Source organism: Hylobates moloch, unplaced genomic scaffold (genome assembly GCF_009828535.3).
Source record: "Hylobates moloch isolate HMO894 unplaced genomic scaffold, HMol_V3 SCAFFOLD_1, whole genome shotgun sequence".
NCBI lineage: Eukaryota > Metazoa > Chordata > Mammalia > Primates > Hylobatidae > Hylobates > Hylobates moloch.
The window spans coordinates 147,452,567-147,475,509 of record NW_026652276.1 but is presented as its reverse complement, the minus strand read 5'-3'; the positions used below and the strand labels follow the sequence as shown (position 1 = coordinate 147,475,509).

Genomic DNA, 22,943 nt, shown 5'->3' with positions numbered 1-22,943 from the left:
TATATTCATCTACTAATACTTGTCTGTTTCTAGGAAAATAGGAAGCTCTTCAAAGCTGATCCCTCTCTGGATACCTGGAAAATTTATGTAGAATTCATTGATGACATTGTGGTGGAAGGCTTTTTTCAGGCCATAATGCACGACTTAGACTTCTTTCTGAAGAATACAGAGAAACAATTGAAACCGGCACCATTTTTTCAAGCACAAATGATCTTGTTGCCTCCTGAGATTGTGTTTAAACCTTCTCTAGACAGAGAGGCTGGGGATGGCTTCTATGATCTGGTAGAAGAAATGTTATGCAATAGTTTTAGAATGTCTGCCCAGATGAACCGAATAGCAACACACCTGGAAATGAAAAATTACCAGGTATTTTCTTAGTAAATGGGTATTTAGCTTTTATATTAATGATTCAAAAACAAATTGCGGCTGGGTATGGTAGCTCATGCCTGGAATCCCAGAACTTTGGGAGACTGAGGCAAGAGGATTGCTTGAGCCCAAGAGTTCAAGACCAGCCTAAGCAGCATAGAAAGGCCGTCTCTAAAAAAAATTAAAAAATTAGCTGGGTGTGGTGGCATGCACCTATAGTCCCAGCTACTCAGGAGGCTCAGGCAGGAGGATTGCTTGAGCCCAGGAGTTAGAGGCTGCAGTGAGCTATGATGAAGCCAGTGCACTCTAGCTTGAGTGACAAAGCAAAACCCTGTCTCAAAAAACCAAAAACAGTATTTTCTGCTCATTTTTGCTGTGAACTTAAAATTGCTCTAAAAATAAAGTTTATTAATTTAAAAACATCAGTAACACTTGACTATTAAATATAAAATTGTATAAAAGTAAAAAAAAAAAAAAAACAAAAGAAAACACAAAAAACCACCAGAAAACAAAACCCAGAACAAATTAGGAAAATGGGAAGCACAGGGAAAAGAGAAGTTGGAAAAAGCAACATGATTTTTAATTTTTCCAACTACTCTCCCTTTGAAGAATTACCTTGGTAATGTTATGTTGTAGATAATTGATAAAGCAAGGTTGCTTTGAATAGTAAGTTCTGTGTTTTCCTCTCATTTAGAATGATATGGATAACATGTTAGGCCTGGCAGAGGTCAGGCAGGAGATCATGAACAGAGTGGCGAATGTCATCAACAAAGTCTTAGATTTCAGAAACACCCTGGAGACCCACGCTTACCTCTGGGTGGATGATCGAGCTGAGTTTATGAAGCATTTTCTCTTGTATGGCCATGCTGTATCTTCCGATGAAATGGATGCTCATGCAAATGAAGACATTCCCAAACAACCACCAACTCTTGAGCAATTCAAAGAACAGGCAAGGAAAACCCTTAGCATTTAATGTAGTGAAATGGCTTTTCATTGAGTTGTTCTAATTATTTTTTTTCTAACTACAGATCGACATTTATGAAGCTTTGTATGTTCAAATGAGCAAATTTGATGACTTCAGAGTGTTTGATAGTTGGTTCAAGGTGGACATGAAGCCTTTCAAAGTGAGCTTGTTAACCGTAATTAAGAAATGGAGCTGGATGTTTCAGGAGCATCTTTTGAGATTTGTCATTGACAGGTAGCCTTTGTACTTTGGTATTTGGAATTACAACTTTCTAAACTGCTTTCTAAAACTGAGATGTTACTTTTAAGCGTATTAACATTGCCAGTTTCATGATAGAGATAAATAATGTTTAATCAGGTACATAATGAAAATCAGATTCAATCAGAAGTCTTACACTGCTAAATGTTTTAATAAACTTAATTTGTGTGTATCTATGTACATATATATTTAATAGTCTGAATGAGCTACAAGAATTTATAAAGGAGACAGATTCCGGACTTCAGAGAGAATTAAATGAAGGTGATCATGATGGTTTAGTTGACATCATGGGGCATCTTCTGGCTGTAAGAAGCCGACAGAGAGCTACTGATGAATTCTTTGAACCTCTAAAAGAAACCATCACCCTCTTGGAAAGCTATGGCCAGAAGATGCCTGAGCAAGTCTATATTCAGCTAGAGGTAAGTGCAGAGGTGAAATAATCATAATTACCATAAATTGAGCATCTCTTTTATTAAAGTACTTTCATGTACTCTCTTATGATGTCCTTATAACAATCTGTACTATACACATTTGATGTTTTCAATGTACAGGTTAGGAATCTGATACTTAAGGAGATTTAATAACTTTCTCAAGGTCATACAAATAGTAAAACCAGCCAACACTCTAGGTGTGTTTTATGACAAAATACTTAACCACTGTGCTCCACTGCCTTCTGATTAGAAAGAGTGTAGATTGTAAACAACCTATGAGTTGCTTTTTTGAGTTTAGTTTTACCATCATTTTCACACATGAAATATATCCATACTTTTTTTTCATTCAAAAAAACTACCTGTCAGGTTAAGAAGTGTCCTAGTCTTGCAAACATATCATGGACATGTTAATAAAGAATAAATAGGCCAGGTGTGGTGGCTCATGTCTGTAATCCCAGCACTGTGAGAGGCCGAGGCAGGCAGATCACCTGAGGTCTAGTGTTCAAGACCAGCCTGGCCAACATGGTGAAACCCCATCTCTACTAAAAATACAAAAATTAGCTGGGCGTGGTGGCACGCACCTGTAGTTAAGCTACTCAGGAGGCTGAGGAAGGAGAATTGTTTGAACTCGAGAGGTGAAGGTTGCAGTGAGCTGAGATCACACCACTGCACTCTAGCATGGGGACACAGCGAGACTCCGTCTCCAAACAATAATAATAATAATAAATAAATGAAACTCAATTTGGATGGGGAAATCACTATGCTTTCTAAATAGATTTCTATGCCATCCACCTGTTTCCATGCTGTGGAAAGATTTGGGGGCTTTTTAACAACAAAGCCTCTTTAATTATAACTGAAACCATGAACCACAGTCTCACAATTTAGATTCTTTCTCTATGCCAATATTGATATTTTATAGATTGTGTGTATGTGTGTGTGTGTACACACATGTACTTGAATTTTGCAAATGTGATCAGTGGGCACATTAACCAAAAAGCTTTCACTGGATTCTAGTTGATCTAGTTTAGTAGTCAGAGCACAGAACTCAAACTTAGATTTGTTTTCAAGTACTGTGTGAGTTCATCTTTTCTGCTTGCCTTGACAAGTTTGTTAATGTCTAAGACCACACTTCCTTTTTGCTAAATTATGCCTCATGATCCCTCATTTAAACAATTTCTCTATACTTGCTCCCATCAATTTCTGTTTTTTTCTTTTTTTATTGAGGTGAAATGTACTATTCAGATAACATATGAAGGTAACCATTTTAAAATGTACAATTTAGTACAATATTGTGCAACTACCACCTCTATCTAGTTCCAGAAATTTTCATCGCTCCCAGAAATCCCATACCACTTCTCTGTCTCTCTCCATTATCCTCCTCCATGCCCTGCCAAGCCCTGCAAACCCTACCCACCAATCCTTGGCAATTGCCAATCTATTTCTGCCTTTATGGGTTCACTTACTCTAGATATTTCATATAGATGGAATCATACAATATGTGACCTATTTTGTTAGGCTTCTTTCACTTGGTATAATGTTTTCCAGGTTCATTCACATTGTAGCATGTATTGGTACTTCATTTCTTTTTATGGCTGAATAACATTCCATTGTATGTCTGTACCACCACTGGCTTTTCCACTCGTCTGTCAATGGACATTTGGGTTGTTTCCATCTTCGGGCTATTGTCAATAGTGCTGCTATGAACATTGGTGTGTATTTATTTGAGTATCCATTTTCAATTATTTTCAGTACACTTAGGAGTGGAATTGCTGGGAAATCTGGTAATTCTATATTTAACTTTTTGAGCCATTGCCAAACTATTTTTCACAGTGGCTGTTTTGTTTTATATTCTGTCATTTTGCTTTGTGAGGATTAAATGCAGCAGGGTATTTACAAGTGCTCTCTTGACTATAAAGGCTACGAGAATTACTGTATATGAATTGTTAAATTCTATTTAAGTATTAAACTGCCCTTAGAGCTTGCAAGCCAGTTAGACATGGAGCAAGATGACAAGTTCTAGACAGATAGATACATAACAAGACTAAGAGATAAAACAGTTACAGCAGGAACAACTATAAATATTTCTTGTTTCTAGGAAGATTTAGATATTCCTTGAATCAGATGTTGAACCTTAAACTATATCTCATAGAGAAAGTAGTCATAATAAGTAATTGATGAGAGACATTTAGATATGGCCTCCAGAATTTGTGTTATAAAAGTTTGGTTCACTCTTTCAGGTGATGGTAGTATTGAAAGCATTAGGCTTTTCAACATTTCAAAAGCAGAATACAATTTTAACTGTGTATCAGTAATTTAGACTTGTCAGGAGGAAAAATAAGATTCATAGGCGGTATGTGGTGTATTTGGAGGGTAACGATGCCCACTTTTATTTTAATTTAAGCAACTTCAAGTGATACTTTCAGTTTATCCTTTATTATTATGAGAAGTCATAACATTTTCCAAATACTTGTCTATGCTTAGTTCTGTGTGAAAACACTCCAAAGTCTGGCTATACCTACTAAGAGTTGAAGTATTACTTCCTTAAAGTCATGAGGACTCACCACCAGCAAGATCTTTGTCTTAGTGGAGCATCTCTTCAGTCTTCTGCCTCTTTTCACTGCTGTTACACCCACTTCAATTCAGCTCTTGTTACTTCTCACCTCACAGCAATAGCTCCTGAATTCATCCCATTCCTCCTCACACCCCACCCACAATATACTCTGAAACAAGATGAATATGCTAATCTGCAGGACTTATCCAGTCCCTTTTCTGCTCAGAAACCTTCACTAACTGCCCCTAACTTCCCGAATGCTGTCCAGCTTCCTTAAGAGCTCACACACTCACACCATCCTATATTGGTTGTCATACCTCAAGGGATCACACCCTAATCTCTGCCTGTTGAAACTTAGTCATTTCGTTGAGCCTCAGTTTCAATGTTACCTCCTCCTTGAGTGGATCATCTGACTTTCAGAGGCTTTGGAGATCATCTGATCTTTTGGATTTCAAGAAAATTTATTTTTATCAAGTAAAAACTTGTTTGGAATCCCCAAATATAAAGCAGGCTTGCTGTGTTTGAAGAGGGATAAGGGGGCCTGAGCTCATGGATGTAACTTCTTCCTGGCTTCCCAGCCATGGCCTCTGAGGGACTCCATGGAATACTTAGATTCCATGGAATGGAATTGGAAATGCAAAGTGAGACTGTGTCTGTACAGAGGGCGGTTGCAGAGTTTTGATGAGAAGCCACAAGAGGGAAGGACAAGGGGGTTTAAAGCCCAGGTCTCTTGGTTCCTGAGCTGGTTTGGTATTCCTGTCATGTCACCATATTGTCTCCCAACTGTTTTGATTCCATAACACATAGACCTTCTGATAGTTAACACATTCTGTTGTGTAGAATAGTTATTGTGTGTGCCTCTTGCTCACTGTGACAGATTATAAAACAATTTGAGAGAATGTGTTTTACCCTTTATCACCCTGTTCACCACACAAATAGTATTTAGACTTAGCACAGTGCGTTTTTCATAACTGGCAGTTACTGAATCATTCATCAAATATTTACTGAGGGTTACAAAATAGTCTTTAGAACCTTTGCGTTTTGCACTTCAGCTACAAGTAGAGTTCCATCACTATGGGTGGGTTTGTATGACAAAACAATTTCAGTGTCCCAGGAGATGACCCAGAGGAACAATGCTTTGTTAGTTGGGACACAAGGAATGCTTTTCAACAGTAATTATGCCCCATGCATGGCTCCTCAAAGAAAATAACTTGCTTTTGTCCTATTTGTATTGTAGGCAGGGAGAGCAGAGTTGAGTTGGTACCTGAACTATTTATTGTGTCTTTTGTCCTACATAGAGTAGGAATTAGCCTTTCTTCCCTTTGCCTCTTCTCCCTTCAAAAACTCCTAGTCCCCTAAAATAAACCCAACCTCAATCCTCAAACTCTCCAACAAGAAGGAGAATGTACAGAGCTTTGGGAGCTACAGAAAAGCCCAGGATGAGATTGATTCACATTTTCATCCTTGCCCCAGCATTTTCAAAGCATCTTTTTTTCACTTGCTAAATTACTAAACATGGCTGGCTTCCATTTCTAGTTGTTAGAGATCAACAAAGTCATTTCCAGAGCACTTTAATTTTATTCCCACAGCAGCAAAACAATTGGGAGATTTGTGTTTATTTTAAAAAGATTTCCATGGATTCTGAGATGAGAACAATTCTGGTACATGCTTTGGAGTTCTGCACCCAGCACTGCCAGTGAATCAGCCTGTACTTCAGCCCTGGTTCTAAGCCTTTTCATCACTTTCATTCTTTTTTATAAACTCATTATAGAAGAATGAAGAGATGTCATGGGTTAGTGTAAAGAAATTAGAATCATTTACGTGGGCATGGTGGCTCATGCCTGTAATCCCAGCACTTTGGAAGCCAGAGGCAGGTGAATCGCTTTAATTCACGAGTCCAAGACCAGCCCGGACAACATGCTGAAACCCTGTCTCTACAAAAAATACAAAAATTATCCGGGCATGGCGGTACATGCCTGTAGTTCCAGCTACTGGGGAGGCTGAGCTGGGAGGATCACTTGAGCCTGGGAGGTGAAGATTTCAGTGAGCTGAGATCATGCCAGTGCACTCCAGCCTAGGGGATAGAGCCAGCTTGTCTTAAAAGAAAAAAAAAAAAAAAAGAAAGAAAGAAATTCGAGTAATTTAATCCTATAGGGTTGATTTGTTTTAGGAATTGAAGTAATTTCCCATTTGTACCTTTGCTTTTGCAGGAATTACCTGGAAGATGGAAAACTACCAAAAAGATCGCAGCAACTGTCAGACATGAAGTCTCACCTCTCCATAATGCGGAAGTCACTCTTATAAGGAAAAAATGTATTTTGTTTGACGTAAGCTAGTTACCAAGCTTTTGCTTTAAGAAAGGTTTTACAAGGATAATTGAAGTATTTAAAATTCACTTTCTGTTTTTTTTTTTTTTTTGCACTGGTTAGGGAAAGCAGGCAGAGTTCAGAGAGAGATTCAGACGCTATGCCCCTGTTGGATTTAATGCAGAAAATCCATACACAGCGCTTGATAAGGTAAGACAGATCTCAAATATCCTGTGTGCATTAAAATAGCTACTTTAAAAAATGTAAGTTTAGACAGAAAATACTACCATATTTTGTCTTTGTTTTGCTGTTACAGGAATTTATTTATTTAAAACCCAGTTATAAGCAATTTCCCCTTAAGTAAATTGTATTGTATTTCAAATCATGCCTCCCAAAACCATCATCATTGTATTAGGGTTCTGTAGAGGGACAGGACTAGTAGGATAGGTGTATATATGAAAGGGGGTTTATTAAGGAGTATTGACTCACACCATCACAAGGCAAAGTCCCACAGTAGGCTGTCTGCAAGCTGAGGAACAAGGAAGCCACTCTGAGTCCCAAAACCTCAAAAGTAGGGAAGCCAGCGTTGCAGCCTTGAGTCTGTGGCCAAAGGTCCCAGAGTCCCTAGCAAGCCACTGGTGTAGGTCCAAGAGACCAAAAGCTGAAGAACATGGAGTCCAATGTTCAAGGACAGGAAGCATCTAGCATGGGAGAAAGATGGAGGCCAGAAGACTCAGCCAGCCTAGTCCTTCCACGTTCCTCTGCCTGCTTTTATCCTAGCTGTGCTGGCAGCTGATTAGATGGTGCCCACCCAGATTGAGGGTGGGTTTGCCTCTCCCAGTCTACTGACTCAATTGTTAATCTCCTTTGGCAACACCCTCACAGACACACCCAGGAACAATACTTTATATCCTTCAGTCCAATCATGTTGACACTCAGTATTAACTATCACAATCATCATAGTAATCATACTAGAGAGAGTAACAACTACTACTATTTTTTGAGTCCTTACTATTTGTCAAGAATTTTGTTAAGCATATGACTTTCGTTATTTCTTTTTAATTCTAACAGTCTCCCTATGATATGGCTTGTATTACTTTTCCTATTTCAATTAAAAAAACAAGCCTGTGGCCAGGTATGGTGGCTCACACCTGTAACCCAGGCACTTTGGGATTCGAGGTGGGCGTTTCACGAGGTCAGGAGATCAAGACCATCCTGGCCAACATGGTGAAACCCTGTCTCTACTAAAATTTAAAAAAAAAAAAAAATTGCTGGGCATGGTGGTGGGTGCCTGTAGTTCCAACTACTCAGGAGGCTGAGGCAGGGGAATCTCTTGAACCCAGGAGGCAGAGATTGCAGTGAGCTGAGACTGCGCCACTGTACTCCAGCCTGGAGACAGAGCAAGACTTCATCTCAAAAAAAAAAAAAAAGGCTTGTATAATTAAGTAATTCCTTGCAGATTTCTGTTAGTAAGTGACAGAACTAGGATTAACATTCTGGCTATCTAAACTTTTTTTTTTTTTTTTTTAATCAGAAATTTTAACCACTATACCCTTTCTCTTGTGATTCTTTTGCCTGTAACTATTAACTGTAGTCAAGGAAGCCCATAACTTATTCTTAACCCTGGACATGAAGATTGTTGAGTCATTCAATCCTAGTTTATAATGAACAACTGTACTTTATTATAGTTGACTATAAGAATGAATATGGTGGGCAAAGAATCCAAATGGTAAGTAATTCACAGAACACTGAAAAGATGTTTTAAACTTTTATTAGAAAAATGATGTCTTTGTTTCTCTAGGAACTTAACCTAGCAACCAAAATAAGAAAATAATTGTGTGAAGTTTAGATTTAGGAGTTGGGCACCTTTCTGAGTTGCTCATCTAGCCTGTCACCCTGATTTCACTTCATGCTGGAGATAGTCTTAACTCCTTAGCTGGGTGCAGCTGACAGAGCCCTTACCTCTCTTTCCAAATTTTGGATTGAATTTAGATTTAATTGCTTTAAACTTATTCAGAAAACACCATTCTATAGCATCATGTTGCCTCTTTCACTTGGCAGAAGAAAATTGGTTAACATATTCATTGAAAAGGGAGTAGGTTACAGTATGCTAATATACTTGGTTTTATTTTTTTTATTTTTTAAAGATTATGTCTAAATTGCAGGTGGTCTGAACAGATTGTGGATGGGGAAACGTTTTTACTTGACTAACCAACATGCTGTATGTAAACATTTACTACAGTTATTTATTGAATTGTATCATGTTCATGCTATACTATAACAGCATATAGTTACGTATTTAGAAGTCAGAGATGCTTACACTTGTAACTACAGGAATATTTTGAATGTAGTAGGGCTGGGTGAACTTTTTCTTGAAGTCGTGTTCTTGGTGTGTTTGTTCAGCAGACATATCTAATGTAAATCTAGTTAGACTCAGCGAAAGGCATATGTATTCTTGTTCTAGGCTGGTATGGTGGACCCTGGTTCTGAAGGCATCTCAGTCCACAAGACAGAAAACACTGACTTTTCACAAATAAGGCGAACAGTGCAGTGAATCCCTCCCTTTAAAATGAGGTTCCCTGGTAAAGTACTACCATTTCTTCACAGCCAAAGATATAGTAACTGTATACTAACCAGCTGAATTAACATAACTGAGTATTTCTTCCTTTCCTTTCCTTTTCCTTTCGTTTTTCTTTCCTTTTCTCTCTTTGACAGAGTCTCGCTCTGTCGCCCAGGCTGGAGTACAGTGGCATGATCTCAGCTCACTACAAACTCTGCCTCCCAGGTTCAAGCGATTCTCCTGCCTCAATGTCCTGAGTAGCTGGGACCACAGACAGGCGCACACCACCACACCTGGCTAATTTTTGTATTTTTAGTAGAGACAGGGTTTCGCCATGTTGGCCAGACTGTTCTTGAACTCCTGACCTCCAGTGATCTGCCTGCCTCAGCCTCCCAACTTGCTGGGATTACAAGCATGAGCTGCTGTGCCCGGCCATAACTGGGTATATATTTCTAGGAATAATGGAATTAGTGTAAGTAATAGGAAAAAAATGATTAAAAATAAATCAAAGGGATATTGGCTTTGGAGATTATGGTAGACCAGACATTTTGAAAAGCCCTCTTTCATAAAACAAATGCTGAATACATATTCACAAATGTATAATTTTTAATCTATTGCTGAGTTCACAAGAACATAAGACAAATCTCTAAAGGGCAAGAAAAAGTAGAGGCAAATGCAGAAGCCTGTGCTGCTGTAGTAAAAATGAAAATATCAGAAGTCTAGAACTATGAGATTAAATTTCTCATGGGGAAATAGAAGATGCTCTTAAGGGTGATACCCTCGTTGGAGAGTGGGCTAGGGAAGGTCTGCAGCCTGCAAAGGAAGCCGATGAGATCGCTGTGGGTCTTCACTAATGCTCAGAGTAGGGTGAAAAAAACAAAAAAGGGGCCGTGCGCGGTGGCTCACGCCTGTAATCCCAGCACTTTGGGAGGCCGAGGCGGGTGGATCACAAGGTCAGGAGATCGAGACCATCCTGGCTAACACGGTGAAAACCCGTCTCTACTAAAAATAAAACAAATTAGCCGGGCGTGGTGGTAGGTGCTTGTAGTCCCAGCTACTCGGGAAGCTGAGGCAAGAGAATGGCATGAACCCAGGAGGCGGAGCTTGCAGTGAGCTGAGATTGCGCCACCGCACTCCAGCCTGGGCGACAGTGCGAGACTCCGTCTCAGAAAAAAAAAAAAAAAAACAGAAGAGGATACTCTGGGAGTTTATAAACATATTCCTGTTCTCACAAGGGTCTATGGTCCGGTTTTATACTACCCCTCTGATTAAGGAATTTCTAAGCTAGGAAATTGAAATGGTTACAAGTATCTTCCTAGCAACTAGTAGAAGCAAACCTAAATCATCTCTGGAAAAAAGCACTCTCATTCAGTCTCTTTAGGGGGTCCAACAGATTAAGTTCAGTCAAATATGAGTACACAATAAAACAATAAACACACCATTACACATAAGAGTCAGTTGAAAGAAACCACGGATAGAGATCCATACAAAGCTTCAGATATTAGAAGGAAATAAAAGATAATATTGAAAAAAATGAGCAAGTTCTCAGTTTTGAGACTATCAACAATGATCAGTTGAATTTGAAAAAGGGCCAGATACTTATGGAAATGAAAAATACAATTGTGAAAAAAAAATACAACTCAGCAGATGGGTTAAAGAGCTCATTAAAATTTGAAAGAGAATTAGTGAAATACAAATTACATTGGAGGAAATCACTTAGAATGCAGGCATAGGTGTAAGGAGATGGAAAATATGAAAGAGCTTAAGGGACACACAGAAAGAAGTTAGAATGCCATCCAACTCTTCTGTTCGTACTTCCTGGAAGAGAGAATGAACAGAATATAGTCTGCAAGATAATAGCTGAGAATTTTAAAGGACTGGTTGTGATGGTTAAATTTAGGTGTCAACTTGACTAGATCAAGGGATACCTACAGAGCTGGGAAAACATTATTTCTGGGCGTGTCTGTGAGGACACAGGAGAGACTGGTTTGTGAGTTAGTGGACTGAGTGGAGAAGATCCACCTGCAGTGCGGGTGGGCATTGTCCAACTGGCTGGGGGCCCATATAGAAGAAAAAGGCAAAGGAGAGGCAAATTCGCTGTCCCCCCTGGAAAAGGAATACCTTTCTCCTGGTCTTGGACATCAGAATTCCAGTGTCCCTGGACTTTGGACTCCAGGACTTGAACCTACAGCCCCCCCACCCTCAGCATCTGGTTCTTAGGACTTTGGCGCCGGACTGAGGATTGCACTATCAGCTTTCCTGGTTCTGAGGCCTTTGAACTTGCACTGAGCCACACTACTGGCATCCATGTTTCCAGCTTGCAAATGGCTTATTGTGAGACTTCTCAGCCTTCATAATCGTGTGAGCCAATACCCCTAATAAAACTTCCCTCATATATCTATTTATTTTTTCCTATTGGTTCTATCTTTCTGGAGAACTGTGACTAGTACACTCGTCAAAACATGAATTGATAGATTGAGGAAATTTACCGAATCCCAACCAGGATAAATACAAAGACTGCATCTAGACACATCACAGTGAACTGCAGAATACCAAAAGCAAGAAGATTTTCAAAGCAACCAGATAGAAAAGACTGGTCACTTGTTAGAAATGATGATTAGGCTAAGAGCATACTTCTCATTAGCAACAATGGGAGCTAGAAGGTAGTGGATGATGTCTTTCAATTCTACTGGGAAAAATTAAATCTCAATAATGTGAAATGAAGATATTTCAGGTAAACAAAAATATATTTACCACCAATAAACCATTACTAACATAACTCTATTTATAGTGAACCATTGCTAAAATAACTCTAGTTATTTATAGTGATGAATAACTAGTTATACTCCAAACAATGCCAAATTTGGTTCTTAGAAAAGACTAACTCTATGGACAAACCTCTGGTGAAATCATCAAGAGAAAAACAGAAGAAGAGCAAAATTAACAGTATTAGAATGACATAGGGAATGATTGTACAGAAACAGCAGACATTCAAAAATAGCACTATTAATAACTTGAAAACTTAAAATGGATAAATTTTTAGAAAAATATAATTTACCAAAACTGTCTCAGTAAATCTGAGTAGTCATATAACTATTCAAATTTAGCCAGTAGGAAAATAAAAAGAAAACTATTAACCAGTAGTTAAAAAACAAAAAAATTTCCAAAAGAGAGACTAAGAAGGCCGGGTGCAGTGGCTCATGACTGTAATCCCTGCACTTTGGGAGGCCGAGGTCAGGAGATCGAGACCATCCTGGCTAATACGGTGAAACCCTATCTGTACTAAAAATACAAAACATTAGCTGGGCATGGTGGCAGGTGCCTGTAGTCCCAGCTACTCGGGAGGCTGAGGCAGGAGAATGGCGTGAACCCAGGAGGCGGAGCTTGCAGTGAGCCGAGATTGTGCCACTGCACTCCAGCCTGGGCGACAGAGTGAGACTCTGTCTCAAAAAAAATAAATAAATAAATAAAAAGAGAGAGACTAAGAAGCCCTGATGGCTTTACAGGTGAATCTTAAGAAGCTTTCAAGAAATGAATCTCATTCACATGATTCCAGGAACCTGAAGAAGAATGAACACTCAAAAATTATGAAGCATGTTTGATTTTTATAAAAGCATAGTATGAGAAAGGAAAAAAATATAGATCAGTCTTTTTCATGTACATATAGATACAAACATACTAAACAAAACAATCAAATTATACCAGTTTATAAACAAGTTTTCATTTAAGGAAAATAAGTTTCACTTAACATTAGAAAAAGTATAATTAATTGCATTAACAAATTAGAAAAAATCGTATGATTATCGCGAGAAATGCCAAAAGAACTTTAGCTATCATTCAACATTCATTCGTGATAGAAACACTTAGAAGACATTTTTTGCCTAATAAAAGAATTAAAACTCTACGTAAAATACTATATGATAGGGAACATGAACATTCCTAGAAGCATTAGTAATAAGAGTGAAACATAGGAAAAACCAAAATGACTATCAGAAGTAAAAAAATAGTGTATATTCATACAATGTAGTACTATGCAGTAGAGGAAATGAGCTTCACACACATCATCATGAATATATAGGTGAACATAAATATCAACTGAAATGTGATATATGTAGTAAACTACATTTCACAAACATAAATTTTAGCATTTAGCACTTAGTACATTAATGTGAAAATATAAAAATTAGACTATTAAATAAAAAGTTAGGTTTTATGGTTAAATATGTAGTAGGGAAAAGAGGGATAAAATTGAGAAAAGGCATTAAAAATTATTAGTCATATTTCTTAGGCTAGATGGGGAACAAACATATATCCTTTTATGTGTATAAAATGTTTCTTAATAAAACATTTTAAAACTAAAAAGTGCAGTTCTTGTTTGTGAAGATGTAAAAATGAAAGCAGGATGCTAATATTCTTCTTTACACAGTAGGAAATGAAGAGAGAGAGTTGGGGTTGGGGAGATGTTAGGCAAGGATAGAAAGTAAGGAGGAATAAGTTCACAAGACTTCTTGTACAACATGGTGACTATAGTTAATAGCAACATACTGTATTTTGAAAATTGCTGAGTGGATTTTAAGTGTTCTCACCACAAAAAGTGTGAGATGATGAAGTATGTGAGGTAATGCATATATTAATTAGCTCTATAGAGCCATTTCACAATGTATAGATTTTTTGTTTTGTTTTGTTTTGTGAGACAGGGTCTCACTCTGACCAAGCTGTAGTGCAGTGGCGCAGTTTCAACTCACTGCAGCCTCAACCTTCCCTGGTCTCAGGTCATTCTCCCACCTCAGCCTCCCGAGTAACTGGGACTACAGGCACATGCCACCATGCCCAGTTAACTTTTTTTTTTTTTTTTTGCACTTTTAATAGAGATGGGGTTTTGCCACATTGCCCAGGCTGGTCTCAATCTCCTGGGCTCAAGCAATCCACCCACTGTGACTTCTGAAAGTGCTGGGATTACAGGCATGAGCCACTGTGCCCACCCTCGCAATTCCAAAGCATCATGTTGTACATGATAAATATGTACAATTTTTATTTGTCAATTGAAAAAGAGTTGAAGGTTGATGGAACACAAAAGCATTAAGTATAGGTATTTAAAGTTCAAAGAAACTAAAGTAATACAATTGTTGGATCTTGGGAGGAGGATGGGAGAAAATAGAAAGTGGAAAAACAAAGTCAAATCCTTCTTTTGCAAAGCCAGTAGTAACCTAGTATAATGTCTAAACATGATCAAGAAAGAACAGCTTGGGGATTCCAACGGCAGGCGGGAAGTGCTCTAGCAGGGGAGTTTGACCTTGTGAGGGAATACCTGTGTCCCCCCTTTTTTCCCCTTTTTACCCAACAAAACCCTGCTTTACTCACCCTTTAAATCATCTGCGAGCCTAAATTTTCATGGTCGTGGGACGGACAAGAACTTCGTCTTTAGCTGAACTAAGAAAAAGTCCTGAACATTTTTGGCGCGCAATGTGGGGGCACCAGAAGCGGGCACCGTTGACCTGTTGCAACTGTTCTGCTGGGGGAGCCAAGATGGCCGAATAGGAACAGCTCCGGTCTCCAGCTCCCAGCCCGAGCGACACAGAAGACTGGTGATTTCTGCATTTCTGCTTGAGGTACCGGTTTCATCTCACTAGGGAGTGCCAAACAGTGGGTGCAGGACAGTCGGTGAAGCGCACTGTGCGCGAGCCGAAGCAGGGCGAGGCACTGCCTCACTCAGGAAGCGCAAGGGGTCAGGGAGTTCCCTTTCCTAGTCAAAGAAAGGGGTAACAGACGGCACCTGGAAAATCGGGTCAGTCCCACCCTCATACTGCGCTTTCCCAACGGGCCTGGAAAACGGCACACTAGGAGATTGTATCCCGCACCTGGCTCGGAGGGTCCTATGCCCACGGAGTCTCGCTGATTGCTAGCACAGCAGTCTGAGATCAAGCTGCAAGGCGGCAGCGAGGCTGGGGGAGGGGCGCCCGCCATTACCCAGGCTTGCTTAGGTAAACAAAGCAGCCAGGAAGCTCGAACTGGGTGGAGCCCACCACAGCTCAAGGAGGCCTGTCTGCCTCTGTAGGCTCCACCTCTGGGGGCAGGGCACAGACAAACAAAAAGTCAGCAGGAATCTCCAGAGACTTAAACGTCCCTGTCTGACTGACAGCTTTGAAGAGAGTAGTGGTTCTCCCAGCACACAGCTGGAGATCTGAGAACGGACAGACTGCCTCCTAAAGTGGGTCCCTCACCCCTGAGCAGCCTAACTGGGAGGCACCCCCCCAGAAGGGAAAGACTGACACCTCACTGGGCCAGGTACTCCTCTGAGACAAAACTTCCAGAGGAACTATCAGACAGCTGAATTGGTGGTCTCACGAAAATCCGCTGTTCTGCAGCCACCGCTGCTGACACCCAGCCAAACGGTCTGGAGTGGACCTCTAGTAAACTCCAACAGACCTGCAGCTGAGGGTCCTGTCTGGTAGAAGGAAAACTAACAAACAGAAAGGACATCCACACCAAAAACCCATCTGTACATCACCATCATCAAAGCCCAAAAGTAGATAAAACCGCAAAGATGGGGAAAAAACAGAGCAGAAAAACTGGAAACTCTAAAAAGCAGAGCACCTCTCCTCCTCCAAAGGAACGCAGTTCCTCACCAGCAATGGAACAAAGCTGGCTGGAGGATGACTTTGACGAGTTGAGAGAAGAAGGCTTCAGACGATCAAACTACTCTGAGCTACGGGAGGAAATTCAAAACAATAGCAAAGAAGTTAAAAACTTTGAAAAAAAATTAGAAGAATGGATAACTAGAATAACCAATGGAGAGAAGGGCTTAAAGGAGATGGAGGAGCTGAAAGCCAAGTTTCGAGAACTACATGAAGATTGCAGAAGCCTCAGTAGCAGATGCGATCAACTGGAAGAAAGGGTATCGCAGATGGAAGATGAAATGAATGAAATGAAGCGAGAAGGGAAGTCTAGAGAAAAAAGAATAAAAAGAAATGAACAAAGCCTCCAAGAAATTTGGGACTACATGGAACGAACAAACCTACATCTGATTGGTGTACCTGAAAATGACGGGGAGAATGGAACCAAGTTGGAAAACACTCTGCAAGATATTATCCAGGAGAACTTCCCCAATCTAGCAAGGCAGGCCAACATTCAGATTCAGGAAATACAGAGAACGCCACAAAGATGCTCCTCGAGAAGAGCAACTCCAAGACACATAATTGTCAGATTCACCAAAGTTGAAATGAAGGAAAAAATGTTAAGGGCAGCCAGAGAGAAAGGTCGGGTTACCCACAAAGGGAAGCCCATCAGGCTAACAGCTGATCTCTCAGCAGAAACTCTACAAGCCAGAAGAGAGTGGGGGCCGATATTCAACATTCTTAAAAGAATTTTCAACCCAGAATTTCCTATCCAGCCAAACTAAGCTTCATAAGTGAAGGAGAAATAAAATACTTTACAGACAAGCAAACGCTGAGTGATTTTGTCACCACCAGGCCTGCCCTAAAAGAGCTCCTGAAGGAAGCACTAAACATGGAAAGGAACAACCAGTACCAGCCACTGCAAAAACATGCCAAATTGTAAAGACCATCGAGGCTAGGAAGAAACTGCATCAACTAATGAGCAAAATAACCAACTAACATCATAATGACAGGATCAGATTCACACATAACAATATTAACGTTAAATGTAAATGGGCTAAATGCTCCAATTAAAAGACACAGACTGGCAAACTGGATAAGGAGTCAGGACCCATCAGTGTGCTGTATTCAGGAAACCCATCTCACGTGCAGAGACACACATAGACTCAAAATAAAGGGATGGAGGAAGATCTATCAAGCAAATGGAAAACAAAAAAAGGCAGGGGTTGCAATCCTAGTCTCTGACAAAATAGACTTTAGACCAACAAAGATCAAAAGAGACAAAGAAGGCCATTACATAATGGTAAAGGGATCAATTCAACAAGAAGAGCTAACTATCCTAAATATATATGCACCCAACACAAGAGCACCCAGATTCATAAAGCAAGTCCTGAGTGACCTACGAAGGGACTTAAACTCCCACACAATAATAATGGGAGATTTTAACACCCCACTGTCAACATTAGACAGATCAACGAGACAGAAAGTTTACAAGGATATCCAGGAATTGAACTCAGCTCTAAACAAAGTGGACCTAATAGACATCTACAGAACTCTCCACCCCAAATCAACAGAATATACATTTTTTTCAGCACCACACCACACCTATTCCAAAATTGACCACATAGTTGGAAGTAAAGCTCTCCTTAGCAAATGTAAAAGAACAGAAATTATAACAAACTGTCTCTCAGACCACACTGCAATCAAACTAGAACTCAGGATTAAGAAACTCACTCAAAACCGCTCAACTACATGGAAACTGAACAACCTGCTCCTGAATGACTATTGGGTACATAATGAAATGAAGGCAGAAATAAAGATGTTCTTTGAAACCAACGAGAACAAAGACACAACATACCAGAATCTCTGGGACACATTCAAAGCAGTGTGTAGAGGGAAATTTATAGCACTAAATGCCCACAAGAGAAAACAGGAAAGATCCAAAATTGACACCCTAACATCACAATTAAAAGAACTAGAAAAGCAAGAGCAAACACATTCAAAAGCTAGCAGAAGGCTAGAAATAACTAAAATCAGAGCAGAACTGAAGGAAATAGAGACACAAAAAACCCTTCAAAAAATTAATGAATCCAGGAGCTGGTTTTTTGAGAAGATCAACAAAATTGATAGACCGCTAGCAAGACTAATAAAGAAGAAAAGAGAGAAGAATCAGATGCAATAAAAAATGAAAAAGGGGATGTCACCACTGATCCCACAGAAATACAATCTACCATCAGAGAATACTACAAACACCTCTATGCAAATAAACTAGAAAATCTAGAAGAAATGGATAAATTCCTCGACAAATACACCCTCCCAAGACTAAATCAGGAAGAAGTCGAATCTCTGAATAGACCAATAACAGGTTCTGAAATTGTGGCAATAATCAATAGCTTACCAACCAAAAAGAGTCCAGGACCTGATGGATTCACAGCCGAATTCTACCAGAGGTACAAGGAGGAACTGGTACCATTCCTTCTGAAACTATTCCAATTGATAGAAAAAGAGGGAATCCTCCCTAACACATTTTATGAAGCCAGCATCATCCTGATACCAAAGCCAGGCAGAGACACAACCAAAAAAGAGAATTTTAGACCAATATCCTTGATGAACATTGATGCAAAAATCCTCAATAAAATACTGGCAAACCGAATCCAGCAGCACATCAAAAAGCTTATACACCATGATCAAGTGGGCTTCATCCCTGGGATGCAAGGCTGGTTCAACATATGCAAATCAATAAATGTAATCCAGCATATAAACAGAACCAAAGTCAAAAACCACATGATTATCTCAATAGATGCAGAAAAGGCTTTTGACAAAATTCAACAACCCTTCATGCTAAAAACTCTCAATAAATTAGGTATTGATGGGACATATCTCAAAATAATAAGAGCTATATATGACAAACCCACAGCCAATATCATACTGAATGGGCAAAAACTGGAAGCATTCCTTCTGAAAACTGGCACAAGACAGGGATGCCCTCTCTCACCACTCCTATTCAACATAGTCCTGGAAGTTCTGGCCAGAGCAATCAGGCAGGAGAAGGAAATAAAGGGTATTCAATTAGGAAAAGAGGAAGTCAAACTGTCCCTGTTTGCAGATGACATGATTGTATATCTAGAAAATCCCATTGTCTCAGCCCAAAATCTCCTTAAGCTGATTAGCAACTTCAGCAAAGTCTCAGGATACAAAATCAATGTACAAAAATCACAAGCACTCTTGTACACCAATCACAGACAAACAGCCAAATCATGAGTGAACTCCCATTCACAATTGCTTCAAAGAGAATAAAATACCTAGGAATCCAACTTACAAGGGATGTGAAGGACCTCTTTAAGGAGAACTACAAACCACTGCTCAATGAAATCAAAGAGGATACAAACAAATGGAAGAACATTCCATGCTCATGGGTTGGAAGAATCAATATCGTGAAAATGGCCATACTGCCCAAAGTAATTTATAGATTCAATGCCATCCCCATCAAGCTACCAATGACTTTCTTCACAGAATTGGAAAAAACTACTTTCAAGTTCATATGGAACCAAAAAAGAGCCCGCATCGCCAAGTCAATCCTAAGCCAAAAGAACAAAGCTGGAGGCATCACGCTACCTGACTTCAAACTATACTACAAGGCTACAGTAACCAAAACAGCATGGTACTGGTACCACAACAGAGATATAGATCAATGGAACAGAACAGAGCCCTCAGAAATGATGCCGCATATCTACAACTATTTGATCTTTGACAAACCTGACAAAAACAAGAAATGGGGAAAGGATTCCCTATTTAATAAATGGTGCTGGGAAAACTGGCTAGCCATATGTAGAAAGCTGAAACTGGATCCCTTCCTTACACCTTATACAAAAATTAATTCAAGATGGATTAAAGACTTAAATGTTAGACCTAAAACCATTAAAATCCTACAAGAAAACCTAGGCAATACCATTCAGGCCATAGGCGTGGGCAAGGACTTCATGTCTAAAACACCAAAAGCAATGGCAACAAAAGCCAAAATTGACAAATGGGATCTCATTAAACTAAAGAGCTTCTGCACAGCAAAAGAAACTACCATCAGAGTGAACAGGCAACCTACAGAATGGGAGAAAATTTTTGCAACCTACTCATCTGACAAAGGGCTAATATCCAGAATCTACAATGAACTCCAACAAATTTACAAGAAAAAAACAACCCCATCAAAAAGTGGGCAAAGGACATGAACAGACACTTCTCAAAAGAAGACATTTATGCAGCCAGAAAACACATGAAGAAATGCTCATCATCACTGGCCATCAGAGAAATGCAAATCAAAACCACAGTGAGATACCATCTCACACCAGTTAGAATGGCCATCATTAAAAAAATCAGGAAACAACAGGTGCTGGAGAGGATGTGGAGAAATAGGAACACTTTTACACTGTTGGTGGGACAGTAAACTAGTTCAACCATTGTGGAAGTCAGTGTGGCGATTCCTCAGGGATCTAGAACTAGAAATACCGTTTGACCCAGCCATCCCATTACTAGGTATATACCCAAAGGAGTATAAATCATGCTGCTATAAAGACACATGCACACGTATGTTTATTGCGGCACTATTCACAATAGCAAAGACTTGGAACCAACCCAAATGTCCAACAACAATAGACTGGATTAAGAAAATGTGGCACATATACACCATGGAATACTATGCAGCCATAAAAAATGATGAGTTCGTGTCCTTTGTAGGGACATGGATGAAACTGGAAAACATCATTCTCAGTAAACTATCACAAGGACAAAAAACCAAACACCGCATGTTCTCACTCATAGGTGGGAATTGAACAATGAGAACTCATGGACACAGGAAGGGGAACATCACATTCCGGGTACTGTTGTGGGGTGGGGGGTGGGGGGGGGCGGGGACAGCATTAGGAGATATACCTAATGCTAAATGACGAGCTAATGGGTGCAGGAAATCAACATGGCACATGGATACATATGTAACAAACCTGCACATTGTGCACATGTACCCTAAAACCTAAAGTATAAAATAAAATAAAAAAAAAGAACAGCTTGAGCACAGAATTGGGAGTTACAGAAGTAGCATCCAAAAGAATGAGAGTGAACCCGAAGGATTGCTTTCCTGCCTTGCAAATGCTCCTCCACACCTTAAACTTTTACCATGTAAGCATAGTACCATTTTGTTAATTAAAGATGAAAATTAAGAGTTGGTCATCACAAAAGAAAAAACATGTCAGTATTTACGTTTGGTCTAAAATGTAAACTATTCTACATAGATGGGGTATATAAGTGAACCTTGATAAAGATAGTCATATGGTGATGTTTTCATACTGGGCTGTGTTTTTAGCTGTGTGCTTTATTTCACAAATTCTCTTGAGTGCATTTGATATTATTGATAATCTGTAGGGTATTTTTTAAATCTGAAAGTTTTAATAAACTAAGTCATTAAAAGATAATTCATTCTTACGTGGAAGTTTCTAGAGCCCCACCTTTTGTTCTTCAGCAAATTCCCCAGCTCTCGGTACAAAAACCAAGAGGAAAAATTGTATTCAGAGAAATCTGACGAAGAGGAAATTTTGCTAATATGTGTATAGGGAGAGTATTGTTGAAGTTACTGTGTTTAACAGTAGTCTACTCTCACTTTTTGAGTAGCTGAGTTTGCTCTTCTAAAACCTTCTACATTCTACCAATAATTATGCTGCAGATTTATTTTCCCTTTAAAAATCAAAGATTGAAATGTCGAGATAACCAGAGCTACAGAACTGCGAGTCTTCTTTTTCTCTGGCAGTTTGTATGCAGGTGTTTATGTTCTCTCCTTAGGCAAATGAAGAGCTTGAGGCCTTAGAAGAAGAAATGTTGCAGATGCAAGAATCTACTCGTCTTTTTGAAGTGGCTCTTCCAGAGTACAAACAAATGAAACAATGTCGCAAAGAAATAAAATTGCTCAAGGGACTGTGGGATGTCATTATTTATGTTCAAGTAAGATGTGCTTTTTCAAAACATACTTTTTATTTAGCAGTTCTTTTATATATGCAGTTTGTAGAGCCTATATTATTCTATTTGGGTTTTATAATGCCTTGAAGTATGTGGAAATTAGATCCTCACGCCAGCCCCAAATTAGAGTTCATATATCTCTGTTAGTGGATGATTCTTCTTTGAATACCAGTTGTTTTCATTTTTAGTTCAGGATGAAACTTTGTATAATAAGCTGACTGCCTCAAATCCTTTGGGGAGATTGTATAGAGTATAAATAAAAATTAATATATAAATATATATTACATGTGTAGTCATCTGTGCATACCAACTCATACATATACCTATGCTTATACTTACATGCCTGGGCATATACAAACAGACCTTTACTAAAAATAATTTATATGTGGTAAATTAAGTTAAAAACTTAAGTGAAAAAATAAATTCTAGGGAATGAGGCATATTGCAACAAGCACTATAATCTTTTATGTTAGTTGAAAGCCATATAGAAATATATTAACAAAATATAAAATATGGTCAAGAAATGGTTGATGAGAGTTTTGTTTATAATGGTTGAAAATTGTCATGTGAAAGCTTATTTAGTTACATGTAGAATTATAAAAGTCTGTTATTTAATAATCTACTTATCAATTTATTCAAAGTACACAGGATTAAGTGATAATGATGGTATGTGTATGGAATTTATCATCGCTACTAGAAATTAATATATCATAATGTTTTAGCCTTTAGCTTGACATGTTCTGACAACTTTTTTGTTTTGGCGATAGGGAAGTTTTGACAAGTGCAGTTAGTATTTTAAAAATTGACTTTCCACTGGATGATAGAGTTACTGTGTATCATCAGTTTATATATTTTGCTGCAGGGACTTGCTTTCACCAAATGTTGTTGACACTTTT

The 22,943-nt window shown here is 39.0% G+C and overlaps 1 protein-coding gene across 1 annotated transcript in view; it reads left to right on the top strand.

Moving 5' to 3' along the window:
- The window catches only part of DNAH11 (dynein axonemal heavy chain 11), a 363,007-nt gene that overhangs the window by 57,051 nt on the left and 283,013 nt on the right, over nucleotides 1-22,943 (top strand). The window contains exons 15-21 of the mRNA XM_058446556.1: nucleotides 34-366; nucleotides 1,061-1,315; nucleotides 1,395-1,564; nucleotides 1,785-2,007; nucleotides 6,781-6,897; nucleotides 7,000-7,086; nucleotides 21,874-22,032. Of these exons, the coding sequence (XP_058302539.1) occupies nucleotides 34-366; nucleotides 1,061-1,315; nucleotides 1,395-1,564; nucleotides 1,785-2,007; nucleotides 6,781-6,897; nucleotides 7,000-7,086; nucleotides 21,874-22,032 (1,344 nt within the window). The remainder of the gene's footprint in view (nucleotides 1-33; nucleotides 367-1,060; nucleotides 1,316-1,394; nucleotides 1,565-1,784; nucleotides 2,008-6,780; nucleotides 6,898-6,999; nucleotides 7,087-21,873; nucleotides 22,033-22,943) is intronic.